The sequence below is a fragment of the Perognathus longimembris genome, chromosome 1 (genome assembly GCF_023159225.1).
Source record: "Perognathus longimembris pacificus isolate PPM17 chromosome 1, ASM2315922v1, whole genome shotgun sequence".
Classification (NCBI taxonomy): Eukaryota; Metazoa; Chordata; class Mammalia; order Rodentia; family Heteromyidae; genus Perognathus; species Perognathus longimembris.
In genome coordinates, this window is record NC_063161.1 from 107,485,874 (window position 1) to 107,500,612 (window position 14,739).

Here is a 14,739-nt window from a genome sequence, read left to right on the forward strand (position 1 = left end):
ACAGCACAGAGACTTGGCACAGAGCTGAGCAGGTGGCTGCTTGGAGAGGGAACCACTTCCTTCACCTTGCACCATCTGCAGCCCTCCTCAGGGATGCCTCCCACCATGCTCACTGGCATACCACAGACACAGCAGTTACAGCACCTGCCATTTGTTCAGACCCTTGAGCCGGAAGAACACAAGCCAGATGTTGCCACCTTCTCACCTGTACCCTCTTGCAGATAAATGCCATCTACCTGCCCTGGTCAGAGTGGACCGACCAGAGCTGGAAGCTGCACTTGACCAAGCCCTGTGACTTCTTCGTTGGCTGCCTCTAGGCCAGTGCTGAGCATGGGGACCATAGTGTGATGTGCCCTTGGTTGCTATGGGAACCACATAAGATGACAACAGCATCATAACCCCTCAGGTGTTACCCACTTCCAGAATGGTAGTTTCTGCAGCACTACTGTCAGCATCCAAAAGCCAACTGGCAGACTTGTTTTACCCTGAGCATTAGGCATTAGATGCTTGTATTAGATGCACTTCACCTTGGAACACTTTACTATGGCCCACTTCCAACAGCAAGCCCCTTCATGCTTTGGAAAAGAGGACTTGGCAAGTGTGAAGAAATATGAGGAAATGGCCCAAGAGAAGAGGATGTCCAGAGTGCCAGGGTTGCTAGCATCCCAAACTTCAGCCCAGACCTCAGACCATCTGTAGCCATGCCTTCAACCCAAGTGGTACCAAATAAACATGGGCTGCAGTCCTGAGTCTCACACCAAACCTGTTTCCAGACAAATATTTCCAACAAAAGCAAATGTTCTGGCTACTGAGATGAGGCTCACATCAGGTTGCTTCCTTTGATACACAATTCATTTGGAAAACATCATTAGACAGGACTCGAGAGCAGGCGGACTTTCTTCCTACCTCCTCCAGAACTTAAAGAACTCACACAGAGAAAATTCTTTGTCTTAAAATGGTGAATCATTATTTCTAGGTACATGATAATGCTGTTTCTGTGGAGCTCTAGTGGGGACTCCTATCCTCCTGACACAGATAGTCTGCTGGCCAACAACAGAGGCAGCCCGCTGAGCCCCACTCTATGTCTCCAGGTACCCCAGATACAGCTTAAGGCTGAGTGAAAAGGGTAGATGGAGTCCTGAGGGACAGACACATGGAATTGGGGACATGTCCAGCAAGTCTCGTCTGCTGTATCTTCCTAGAATCTAACCGCCCCACCTCATTCCCCACTATGCAACTCCTGTACGAGTCCTGCTCTCTCTCATTTTGGGTAGTGGCAGTCATCTCCTGGCTGGGTCCCAGACATCCACCCTCATGTGGTAATGCATACCTATAATCCTAACACTTTGGGAACTGAGGTAGGAGAATCTCTAGTTCTCAGCCAGTCTGGGCTACATAGTGAGCCCTTTCTCAAAAATTAACTAAATTGATAAATATGCAGACAAACAAGCTGGGTGCTAATGGCTCACACCTTATCATCACAGCCATGTGAAAATCATGAGGATTGCATTTTAAAGTTAGCCCAGGCATACATGCATGACGCCTTTTCAACCAATAGCTGAGCAAAAAATGATAACTTATCTAAAAAACAATTGGTACAGAGCTGGGCTGTGGTAGCTCATGCCTATAATTCTAGCTACCCAGAAGACTGAGATCTGAAAATCTGGGTTCCAAAAACAGCCCAGGCAGAAAAGTTTGTGAGACCCTTATTTTCAAATAACAAGCAAAAAAGGAAAAAAATGGAAGTATGTCTCAAGTGGTAGAGTGCCAGCCTTGCACAAGAAAGCCAAGCAAGAGGAAAAGGCCCTGAATTCAAACCCCTGTACTGGCATAATAAATAAATTTTAAAAAATTAATTTAATAACAAATTATTGGCTGGGGATATGGCCTAGTGGCAAGAGCGCTTGCCTCATATACATGAGGCCCTGGGTTCAATTCCCCAGCACCACATATACAGAAAATGGCCAGAAGTGGCGCTGTGGCTCAAGTGACAGAGTGCTAGCCTTGAGCAAAAAGAAGCCAGGGACAGTGCTCAGGCCCTGAGTCCAAGCCCCAGGACTGGCAAAAAAAAACAAAAACAAAAACAAAAAAAAAATTATTCATTTATTCTTTTAAAAAGTGCTAAAAGCAGAGTTCAAACCATAGTGGCAAGAAAGCAAGAGGGATCTAGGCACCAGTGGCTCATGCCTAGCTACTCAGGAGTATGATAGGATCACAGTTCAAAGCCAGCCCAGACAGAAAAGTCATGAGATTCTTAGCTTCAATTAACCATCAAAAAAACGGAAGTGGCATTGTGGCTCAAGAGGCAGAGTGCTAGCCTTGAGCAAAAGAGCTCAAGAACAGTACATAGGTCCTGAGTTCAGCCCCAGGACTGGCATAAAAAAGGGAGAGGGGAGAGGGGAAGTGGGGAGAGGGGTAAAGGAAAGGGAAAGGGACAGGGAAAGGGGAAGGAAGGAAAAGAAAGGAAAGGAAGAAAGAGAGAGAATGGGCTGGAAATGTGGCTTAGTGGTAGAGTGCTTGCCTAGCATGCATGAAGTCCTCCTGGGTTCTATTCCTCAGCACCACATAAAAAGAAAAAGCCAGAAGTTGTGCTGTAGCTCAAGTGGTAGAGTGCTAGCCTTGAGCAAAAAGAAGCTTAGGTACAATGCCCAAGCCCTGAGTTCAAGTCTCAGGACTGGCACAGAGAGAGAGAGAGAGAGAAAGAGAGAGAGGGGGGGAGAGAGAGAGAGAGAAAGATGGAGAGAGAAAAAAACACCCTGAAAGAAAAATAAAGAGGAAAGAAAGAGAGCGATAAAGAGGGAGAGAGAGGGGAATAAACAGCTTCAGTCAGTTCCTGTTCTGTTCAGATTCCCTCTGCCATGTGGTTCTGGCCTCCAATCAGCTAAGCTCTGGTTATACCTGAGTCCTCTCGCAGGCCTCCTTGCCTCTACCCCCTACCCCTATTTCTTTGCTCACATCACCCCACTCATCCTTCTGTGACAAGACCTACCAAGCTGCGATGAAACTCTATCTCCAAGGCTAATCTCTTTACAAGAAACCCTGTAAGAGACAAGCCAGCAAGCTCCTCATTGCAACATGCCAACAAGTATTTACTGAGCAATAAGTGAAACTTTTGTTATCAGTTTCCCATGTAGCTTTCCAGCTCTTTCAAGTCAATTTTATAGGTGATGCCTCAAAAAACAAAAACAAAAAACTTCAAATCCATTAGAACAAGCACCTGAAAGAGAACCAGAAAAGTAGGGTTAAGGATGTTGGATACTTTAGTACAATGATTCCTACTTGTCAGAAATGAAAAATCTTCCTATCAAGTCAGCAATGAGGTTAAAGGCTGCAGGCAGGGGCAGAACCTGGTAGGAGGCAGCTGCCCTCCTTGCATCTTGTTCTCCAATGTACATTGGGAACATATCCTCTTAGGAGTTTCCCTTTTGTGCAGATCCCTTTGGGTAGTCTAGAAGGAAGGCGTTGATAGCTCATGCCTGTAATAGGCATGAGAGCGGTTCAAAGCCAGCTCAAGCAGGAAAGTCTGTGAGACTCTTACATCCAATTACTTACCAAAAGCTGAAAGTGGAGCACCACTAAGTGAAAAAGCTAAGGGACAATGCCCAGGTTCTGACTTCAAGCCCCAGTTCTCCTACAAAAATGAACAAACAAGCAAACAACACTGCAGTCCTTCCTTGTGCCTGACTTCTATCTGGAGGGTAAGACCAGCTGCCTCCAACCAGGCATTCCTTTTTAAAGCAAAGCTTCAATTCCAATCAGGCACCACTGTCTTGTGCCTGCAATCTTAGCTACTTAAGAGGCTGAGATCTGGAAGATTATGGTTCAAAGCCATCCCAGGCAAAAAAGTCATGAGGACTCCATCACCAGTGAACCACCAATACTCTGGGCTGGAGGTATGGCTCAAGTGGTAGATGTCCAACTAAATAAAGCAAGCAGGCAGACTAAGCACAACCCCATGAGTTTAAACCCAAGTACTCGGGGGAAAAATTCCAATTGCCAAGCTGTACCACAGACAATGCCAGCATAGACTGACTGGGCTGACAGTTCCTAGATTAAGATGGAATTGGAGAAAGAATCCCTCTAAGGACTTGGAAAGAGGTATCTCACATACAGTATGTTATATCCCTGGACTGAAAAGAGGTGTGTCCTCCATACCCTGCCTTATCCCCCAACACTGTACATCTAGGAAATGCAGGGTACACACGAGCAGGATAGCACACATGCCAATCCAGCCCAGGAGGAATACCCTTCCACATACAGGAGAGATGCTGTGTTGTTTAGTGCCCCTGAAAGGCAGATTACCCCAGAAGCATTCTCAGGGTCTACAGAACATCTGTCTTTTACAAGTAATAGGGCCACAACTGCTGCCAAGAGCAAATATTCCATCTCTGTGAGTATGGGTGACTCAGAGACCCTCTCTCCAATTCTCCCAAGCCAGGCTTGCTGGGCCAAGGTAGGACACATCCAGACCTTTTACATGTACAGTTACTGTGTTTATTTTTACAGTTACTGTGTATGGCAAGTTACACTAATGTTCTATTTCAGGGAATGATATGAAGTTTCCTTTAAAAGAAATATTTGACAGAGTAAGGAGATATATAATGTGGGATCCTGGAGCAGGAAAAAAGTAAGGAGGGAAACCTGGTTAGATCAATCTGAACAAAGTCTGTAGTTCAGTCAATAGCACAGCCAGTGTTCTTTCCTTGGTTACAAAGCTGGCACCATGGTTATCATATCAGATGTTAATTTTAGGGAAAATGGAAGGGAAAGGAACTTGAAACACTTCTGTCAGTCTACGTCCCCTCAAAATAAAAAGTGTGGGACGTATTCCAACTTTTACAAAGTGAATTAAAATAGGAACCATGAAGCAAACAGTACAGATGCTATGCAGGTCTGGATAGTGTCGTGGTCTCAGCCCACACCTTCAATTCACAATGAGGAGTGATGCAAAGGGAAGCTCAAGGGACTTACCCAGAGCCAGAGCCAGAAACAGAGCAGCAGCAAGAGGCCAGGCCCATCTCATCCTGCTCCATCCACCAGGCCCCAATACTTGAACCCACCTTTTCTTCATCTCAGCCCCTGCTATGAGCCACCCAGGGGTCCAGTACCCACCAGGAGTCTTTCCCCAGTCAAAGTTCACTTGAATAAGTAACCCTGGGTTAGAGACATGACAAAACACTTCCCATAGTTGAGCCCCCTTCAGATCCTAGGACCACCCCAGACAGGCAAAAATGAATCTGTGCTGATCAACTAACTGCCTGTCCTGGATCAAATATAAAACCTCAGATAAGTAATAAGGAGAGATAAGGCCTCAGGGAAAAAAAAAATCCTTTCAAGAATTAGGACTTAATCATATCCTCTGCCTGGGCCAAATGCAACAAAGATATCCATCAGGCCAGCTCCTGGCCCCTCTCCCCTGCCTGCCCCTTTAATTCCTGATTTTCACCTGAGTCTAAAGTCCAGCTGAAAACTATCCTTCTCTCCCAGCCCCCTTGGTATAAGACAAAGGTCCTTTCATTTGGCCCAGTCCAGGTACCAAGAATATGGGCAGCAGCAGGGATCTGACAAGTATCCAAGGGTTCTGGAGGCACTGGAAGAAGACAGGGGAGAAGGGAGGGATCCCACATGATCAAGGCCAGCATCCTAGCACCTTTAGATGCTTTAGGTTCATGGCCTAGCCATTAACCTCCATGAGATGGATGTCATTTGATTTAGAGTGGCCCTATTTGGGACAGAAAACAGGAGTCACACTGGTCACCCTACTCTGAGACTTCCCACAGACCTAGATATCCCAAGAGAGAAACTAGAGGAGGCCCAAGAGATTTTTAGTGGGACACAGAGCCCCCTGCCCTCCAGACCAGCATCACTGTTACAGGCAGGGAGGTGGGACTGTGAGGTAGGGAAGATGAGTGCAGGCCTGACTCTCCACTGGACAACTTTTAAGGGCCTCCTAAAGACTCATGATGTAAGGCAGCCGAAGGATTTCCTCTCCAGGAGGAGGCTTAGGGACCACTTAACCACCGTACCCCTTCCCCTCCCTCAAGCCCCCTCCTGGCCATTTATGACAGGAACCCCAGAGGGCAATCAGCCCTCACTGAGACCCAAACACATCCCACAGGCAAAGTCAGACACAAGAGAACCTGTTGGAGCAGTTTAGGCAGAAGGATCGCCTCTTCCTCCTCCTCCTTTTACTTCTGGAGAGGAAGGGACCTGGGCTCTAAAACCCAGGCACCAGGCCAGGTCATGGCCAGGGGCAAGGGCCAAGAGGGCGGGTTTCAATATCTCCGGGGCTTACCTTCTACTACCCCCCTCCCTTCCCCATCTTCCTTCGAGAGCGTAAGGTCATGTCAAAACTGGGGTGCTCCTGCCTGGTACAGGGAGGAGGTAAATGGGGAACCGTGAAGGCCAGGAAGGAGGCGTCCAAGCCACAACCCCCAGCCCCCACCACACTGTTCTGTCACCGCACTCCCGCCCAGGCCCGCAGGCCGGCCGGGGCCAATGGCTGCGCGGGAACCGGGTAGGGGTCTTGCCCGCTAGGACGAGGTCCCGGGGAGCTCCCAGACCACAGGGGAGGGGGGGGGGGGGGCGCCGGCCACCATCTCCCCGGAGCCCCCTCGGCCGCCCAAGCCCTGGCAGCTCCGGAACCCGCCAGTCGCGCCTCTCCGGGGACTCGCGCCGGGCTGCGCGCCCGCCTCTCCCGGCCCGGCCGCCCCAAGCCCGCGCGGGGAAAGTTCCTGCAACTTCGTAGGGGGGTAGCGGCGGGGGTGCAGGGCCTGGGCCTCCCTCCCGTGCCCGGCCTCCACAGCCGCCGCGGCCCCCGCTGTCAGGCGATCGGGCCCCGGCCCGACACCCCAACTTCTCCGCACCCGAAGCCCACCTCCTAGCCCGCGGGCCTCGCTTTTGTGCGCCGCGGCCGAGGGCGTCCAGCGCGGGCCCGGCGCCCCCGCCCTGGGCACAAAAGGGCGCGCGGCCCGGCCCGACCCGGGCGCCCGGAATGCGGCGGCGGCGGCGGCGGCGGCAGCGGCGGCGGCCGGTCCGCGAGCCGGGCCTGGGGCGCGCAGCCGGGGGACGCAGGGCTCGGCCGAGAGGGAGCCGGGCCGGGCGGGGGGCCGCGGCGCGCTCACCTGCCGTGGAACCAGTCCTTGCAGGCGTCGCACTCGATCATGAATCGGGTAACGTCGTAGGGGAGCCGGCAGACGCAGTACACGGGCACCGTCGCCATGTTGCCGCGCCGCGCCGCCGCTCGCCCCGCCGCTGCGCTGCCCGGGTCGGGCCGGGCCGGGCCGGGGGCCGGGCCGCGCGGGGGCGGCGGGGGCGGCGGGGCGCAGGCGGCGCTGCGGCCGGGAGGGGACGGGGACGGGGGCGCACGACAGCCCCCGCGCGCGCTCCCGGCCCGGCGCGTCCACACAATGCCGGCGCGCTGGCTGAGGGGCCGCGCCGGGAGCCGCCCGCCGGCCCGCGGGGCGCAGGGCGCGAGTGTGCGCGGGGCTGGGCTGCGCCGCGCCGCGCGCGGGACACAAAAGCGAATGGACGCGCGGGGGCGGCGGGCGGGGAGCCGCGGCCCCACCGAAGGGACCCCCGGCCGCCGAGCGGCCTCTACGTCAGCGCCCCGGGTGGCGCCGCCTCCGCCCGCCGGCCTGGGCCCCGCTCCCGCCGCCGTGGGGAAGGCGGGCCAGGGAAGAAGGTGGGAAGAGGGTCCCGGGGGAGAAGGTGGGCTGGGGGTGGGGGAACTCGGTGGGAGGTGGATCGGGGGTGAGTCTCAGTGGGGAGGGTGGGCTGGGGGAGCCCTGGGGAGGGAGAAGGTAAGCTGGGGAGACCCGTAGGAGTCTGCCTGCCGTCCTTCCAGAAGGCCGAGAAGCAACTCCTTGGCCCTGAAACTTTCTTCTGACCCCCAAGTGGGACGAATGGGGATTTGGGGGGGGGGGGGTGAGGGGTAGCCCTCCTCTTCCTGGGCTTTGCTGCCTCCCTCCCACCCAAATCCCCACTGCGTTTTTGGCTCAAATACAACTTCCCCCTTCCCTCCTTCCTGGCTGGGGGCTGCTGGCTCCCTCACAAGATTCCGTGGATTTTCAGTCCCAATAGGTAGAGGATCAAAATCAGGGGACCCTAAAGCTTGCTGGCACTATTTGGGGTGGCCCTCTAAAGAGACAGCTTACCTGACGTTTGTGTTGTCCTGGAACTCCCGGTGGAGCCCACAGACCTGGAGACCTAAGAGGCAGGAGAGCAGTCGAGTGACCCTGCATCTGTGCTGCAGGGCCCTAGAGAAAAAGCCAAGGGGCTACATTGTCACAGTTGCCCCTGTAAGCCTTTGCACTGATCTGGCTCTTTGGCCTTTGGTGTGGGTTGCAGAGAGAAGGTGCCTACTGGGGAATGGTGGCCTTCCCCTGTCCCCTCCTCAAAATGATGCATCCTTTGGGCACCCCTGGTGGACAGGTGTTTTGGTTTTTATAAGAAACCTATCTGCTGGACCCTGCCTCCCCCCCCCAATCCCCAATCCTTAGCAAAATCCACATTCCCTTGCGAGATGCACATCACTTCAGATGACTTCGAGACTTAGACCTCACAGCAAACACAGTCCTTACCACTGTCACTGGCCAGCTCAAAGCTGCCCAGCAGTCCCATTGACAGCAATTCAGTGAAGATCCTCCTGTTAGAACAGAATCTGCCCTCAGAGTCACCAGCCACCCTTCAAACAGGTGGCTCCTGGGCCACAGATTCAGGATATGGTCCAAGGATGGGCCTTACCTGAGAGCAAGTATGAAGAGGAAGGTAGTGATGGGGTGGGGGGAGGGCTAGAGACAAGGGTAGAGAGTACTCTATCCACACCTTTGAGCTGCCCAGGATGACCACAGTAGGGCCACCTGTCTAGATTCCAAGATTCCAGTTGTCAACTTTTGGTGTTCTTCCCGCTGGGTGGTTCTTAACATATTAAGGTTCTGGGAAAGAAATAACTGTTAAGCCACTGTCTAGGATTAGTACCTGGCTGTGAATTCTTAGGCACAAAAGGTAGAGTCCAAAAGGAGGCTTAGGATGAGTCCTAGTGAACTGGGCACAGTGTAGTTACACTCCCCTTGACTGAAGTACTAAAGTACTCATAGGTCCAGTGCCCAGACCACTCTTGAACTGTCCAGTCACTAAGTCTAGAGACTTCTGGAAGCCCAGTACAGGGAACAGCTCTTCCTCCCTGGAACAATTTATTTTCTTGTTTACATATAGTGATGGCGGCTCCCAAAGCTCACCAAATGCTTCCCAGATTTCACAAGGTTTTGCCTGAGTCATAGTGCGGGAGCCATTTTACAGAAATGAAAACTGAGGCTCAAAGCAACTAAATGTGTAAGCCGAAGAGGACTGGTCTGGTAAGAGGACAGAGGGAGCAAGTGAAGGGCCCACATTTCTCCAAGTCCTCAACCTGTACTCCCTCCCCTTGGCCCTCTCCCAGGAAGTCCAGCCTCCCTTCACAAGTTATCCCCTGGGATGCCTTCATCCACCCTGCTTGGTCCCTCCTCTTGGTAGCCAGCTGTGCCCTCTGCAGCTATCCCTGTGAATGTCAGCCAAATACTTCCCTGGTACTCAGAGCCCTTCCAGGGCTGTCTGCTGTCTGCTGCATAATCAAGCCTCATCCCAAACCTCCCTATTCTCTGTCTCCATCTCTTCTCCTGACATGCTCCTCTCTCTTTCCCTCCCTCCTTCCTTGTACTTATGTGTATTGAGCAGGGAAGAATATGACTCCTGAGGATGGGACAGCAATTGACTCCCAAATTAAGGAGGCATGCTTCCCTCCACATCATATCACTTCTGGCCCCCAATTTGGTAGCCCCCTCTACTTGTGCTCCTTTACCACCAACGGGCCAACCAGCTAGTACCTACAAGTGTCCTCATGTCCCAGCATCATCACCAAGGACCCAAATTGGCCTTCCTTTTGGCAGGTATAAAGAGGGTGGGTGCAAATATAGTACCTGTACACATGGAATTTTACCCAGCCATTAGAATAATGTCATTTTCAGGGAAATGAATAGACCTAGAACAAACCCTATTAAGTGAGGTAAGCCAAGCTCAGAGACACAAACAGTGCATATGCAGAAGCTCTATCTAAAATACACTGGGACATGATAAATTACACAATATTCTAGGCATTCACACCCAGTGAGACCAAAGGAGGATACTCTTAGGAGAGGAACACAGAGGCGCAATCCCTATGTGCATCTCATAATATAAAATAATATTTGTCAAAATGAACTCCAGGAAATGGAAACAGGAGGTATTGGGGGTGGGGGGAGGGGGTTGTTTTTTTCCCCCCAGTCCTGGGACTTGAACTCAGGGCCTGGGCACTGTCCCTGAGCTTTGTTGCTCAAGGCTGGCACTGCCACTCCCCAGAAGGCCCTAGGAAAAAAGGCCTTGAGCCACAATGCCACTTCAGGCTTTTACTGTTTATGTAGTGCTGAGCTTCATGGTACATGGTACAGGACTTCATGCATGCTAGGCATATACTCCACCACTAAGCCACATTCTCAGCCCTTCCCTGAGCTCTTTTGCTAAAGGCTACCACTCGACCACTTTGAGCCACAGTGCCACTTCTGGCTTTTGAGTGGTTAATTAGAGCTAAGAGTCTCACAAGAACTTTCCTGCCTGGGCTGGCTTCAAACCTTGATCAAATCTCAGCCTTCCAGTAGCTAGTATTATAGGCATGAGCCACCAGTGCCCAGCTCTAAGGCATTCTTAATTTTCTTTTTACATTATTTGTTAGTGTATGGAAATTTTTCTTTTTTTAATTTTTGAGTCAGTACTGGAGTTTGAACTCAGGGCCTTGAGCTTTCTCTACTGGCATTTTGGAGATGGGAATTTTCTTCCTATGCTTGTTTTGAACCACATCATTTGACTCAGCCTCCTAAGTAGCTAAGATTACAATACAGATGAGAATCACCTCTACCCAGCAAAAGTGATTTTTATATGTTAATGTTATATCCTGATCTTTGCTGAATACGTGTATTAGTTCCAAGGCATGAGCTTACAGGTGTGTGTGTGTGTGTGTGTGTGTGTGTGTGTAAGAGTTTAAGGCCACTCTGGACGTGCACCTGAGATGCTCTGCCTGGGTACTTCCTGTCCTCTGGTGACTCTTGAAGGGCTTCCCTGATCCAGTCCTTCCACACTATGCATAGAAGTTTTCTTTTCCTCTCTTGTCCTCTGCTTTTCTATCACTACCATTGCTTTCCTCACTCAGGTGAAATTCCACAGCCCTGGGACTATCCCCTCTGCAACAAACCCAGCACTGCTCTGCCCTTCCAGGAGTGACCAGTGGGCAGATTAAAAATCTCCAATATACATTTCTCCACACAAGCCCAACCTAAGATCTTTCAAGACAGACTTCTGTAGGGTTAAAGCCTTCAACTTGTTATATGACCTCCATTTATCAGAGAGACAGGCCAGCTAAAATTCTGGCTCTTCAGGCAGGGTTATTCTCTGTGGATCTATGGAACCTTTCACATTTTGGCTTTCCAGTCACAAGAGTCAGAAAAAATGAGTGTAGCCAGACATTGGTGGCTCTTGCCTACAATCCTAGCTACTTGGGAGGCTGAGATCTGAGGATTGTTATCTAAAGCCAGCTCAGACAGGAAATTCCATGAGACTTTTTTCCATTTAACCAGTAAGCAGCTGAAAATGGAGATGTGGAGCAAAAAAAAAAAAAAAAAAAACTAAGGGAAAACACCCAGGTCCTGAGTTCAAGCCCTAGTATCAGCACCAAAAAAAGAAGCAGAAAAAAAGAAAGGTAGTGAGGGAAAGAACTGCAGCAAAGTCACTCTCCACTGGGGTAACTGTTGCAGGTCATTGCCATACATGTGTATGGGAGTTCAGGGTTGTGTAACAGAAGACCACACACTGGGTACCTTAAATAGCTGACACTTAGTGTCTCCAGTTCTGGAGGCCAGAATTCCCAGATCTAGCGGTCTATAAGGTGATGCTCACCAGGAGGCCGTAGAGAAGTCTATTCCCTGCTTCTGTCCACCTCTAGTAGCTCTTGGTAAACATTCCCTGTCAAAAGAAAAATTAAGAAATGGAGAGCGGATTAACCATGAACAGACAAGTTCATTCTCACTAGAAAACAGAGTCATCCAAATGAAGTTAGGTGTGGTGATACAAGCCAGTAATCCTATCTGAAGCAAAAGGATAGTGAGTTCAAGGCCAGCCTCGGCTGCATAGTGAGCACAGTAAAATCTCATCACACTAAAAAAAAAAAAAAAAAAAAAATACCACCAGACCAGTAGCTGAGTGCCAGTAGCTTATGCCTTTAATCATAACTACTCAGGAGACTGAGATTCAGAGGATCACAGTTTTAAGCTAGCCTGGGAAGAAAAGTTCACCAGACTATTTCCAAACTAGCAAAAGGTAGAGTTACAGGCATGGCTCAAATGGTTACTGTGAGTTACTGTGAAGAATTGTGAGGCACTCAGTTCAAATACTGGTACAAAAACCAAAGTCAAAGAAAAATGGACTCTGGTTTCCCTCATAGGGAATAATTAGTACAAGTTTAGGTTAGTCATAGCAGAAGATCACAATAGCCCAACAGCTATGCCCTTATGAACACATAAGTGAAATGAACTCCACGTTATGGAAACAAGTATTATATCATTGTTCTAATTATTTGCAACATGCCATGTGAAACTATACCTCTTTTTGTTTGTTTCTCTCATATTCCCTTCCTGTGGTTGTACCCCTGCTATCACTGTATCTCATCTGAGTATCTGAGTACCCTGGATACTGTATATATGTGTATTAGAACTAGGAAAGGGAAAGAGAATTCAAAATCAAGAGACAGGGCTGGGGATATAGCCTAGCGGCAAGAGTGCCTGCCTCGGATACACGAGGCCCTAGGTTCGATTCCCCAGCACCACATATACAGAAAACAGCCAGAAGCGGCGCTGTGGCTCAAGTGGCCGAGTGCTAGCCTTGAGCGGGAAGAAGCCAGGGATAGTGCTCAGGCCCTGAGTCCAAGGCCCAGGACTGGCAAAAAAAAAAAAAAAAAAAAAAAAAAATCAAGAGACAATGAATAAAAAGACAAATGATTCCAAAAGCAATACTTACAAAACCATTTGGTGTAAACAACTGTACAACTCATGGGGAGAGGGGATGGAGGAGGGGGGAGATGGAGGAAAAATGAGGGAGGAGGTAACAAGTTAAACAAGAAATGTACTCACTGCCTTACATATGAAATTGTAACCCCTCTGTACTTCACTTTGACAATAAAGGGGGAGGGGAGTTATGGTTGGGCACTGATGGCTCACACCTGTAATCCTAGCTACTCAGGAGGCTGAAGATCTGAGCATCGACGTTCAAGGCCAGGCCAGGCAGGAAAGTCTGTGACACACTTAACTCCAATTAACCATGAGAAATCTGGAAGTGGTACTGTGGCTCAAAGTGCTAGAGTACTAGCCTTGAGCAGAAGAGCTCAGGGAGAGCACCAAGGTCAGGTCCTGAGTTCAAGCCCCATGACCAGCAAAGAAAAAGTTAAGCAAATGAAAAGACATTTTTACCTGTCAAACTGGCTAAAGGCCAATAGCCTGGGTACTGTGCCTGAGTACTTACCAAGCAAATGAGCATACACAGACAAATGGCTTCACTTGAGTGACACCAGGCAGACTCTGGTGGTTACATCAACAGGAATAGCTCCTGGTGAAATGCTCAGTTGGGATAATGACACAGACCATCACAAGATTCATCTTCAGGATGGCATAGACTCTTGGGAACCACCAGGCTTCTGAGCACACGTACCCATCTCATGGCTTTTCAAGTCTACTCCAGGCCCTTGCCTCAGGTTTTTCTCCTCTCCATGTATTCTCCTCTGTCGCTAGTCACCCCATTCATTACCTCTTTTTTAACCTCATTCTCTCACTTTTTTTTTGGGGGGGGGGGGGAAGGGGTGCTGGTCTTGAAGCTCAGGGCCTAGGCGCTGTCCCTGGATGTTTGTGTTCAAAGCTAATGCTCTACCACTTAAACCCTAATTCCACTTCCCACTTTTTTGAATTGGAGATATGAGTCTCATCGAGTTTCCTGCCTAGGCCAGCTCTGAACCATGATCATGAGATTTCAGCCTCCTGAGTAGCTTGGATTACAAGTGATATCACTGACACACAGCTTTGCCTAAAGTATTCCTGATTGTACACATGTATGTTACTCTCCCATTCAAATGTAAAAACAAGTCAGTGGTAGGGGATGAGGGGCTGTGTCCTCCAGCCTTCTGTCCCTTGGGGACCAGGCAGGGTCCAGCAAGAGGTTCCACAAAACCTTGCTCAACAAATGAGGGAAATGTCTTGCTTTGCTGCCAAAGATAGGGAATCCACTGTGATGTGGTCATCATCACATGATCCTAGGTGGGAAAAGGGACACAAACATCTATGGGCATCCTGATTGTTTTCTGTAAAAGAAAAAACCAACTACAACTATATTGCACCAAAAAGAGAGCAATCCAGTCTTAACAATGAGTGTCTCAGAGTAGAAGAGTTCCTGGTAGCTTTTTTCTTTTTGTTTGCCTATATTTTTAACTTGTCACAATAAATACAACTTTTCAAACAAAAAGTCAATAAAAACTATTTTTCAAAGGGAAGAAAACAAAGCCAGAACTGGTGAATCACACCTGTCATCTTAGCTACTCAGAAGAATGGGATCTGAGGGCTAGGAATATGGCCTACTGGTAGAGTGCTTGCCCTCGCATACATGAAGCCGTGGGTTTGATTCCTCAACACGACA

At 49.8% G+C, this 14,739-nt stretch overlaps 1 protein-coding gene across 3 annotated transcripts in view; it reads right to left on the reverse strand.

Moving 5' to 3' along the window:
* The window catches only part of Phf2 (PHD finger protein 2), an 87,755-nt gene extending 80,162 nt beyond the window's left edge, over positions 1-7,593 (reverse strand). For all 3 annotated transcript variants that reach the window (XM_048341646.1, XM_048341565.1, XM_048341476.1), the window contains exon 1: positions 7,125-7,593. In XM_048341646.1, coding sequence (XP_048197603.1) covers positions 7,125-7,222 — 98 coding nt within the window. In that variant the 5' untranslated portion in view covers positions 7,223-7,593. The remainder of the gene's footprint in view (positions 1-7,124) is intronic.
* Between the last annotated feature and the right edge of the window lie 7,146 nt (positions 7,594-14,739).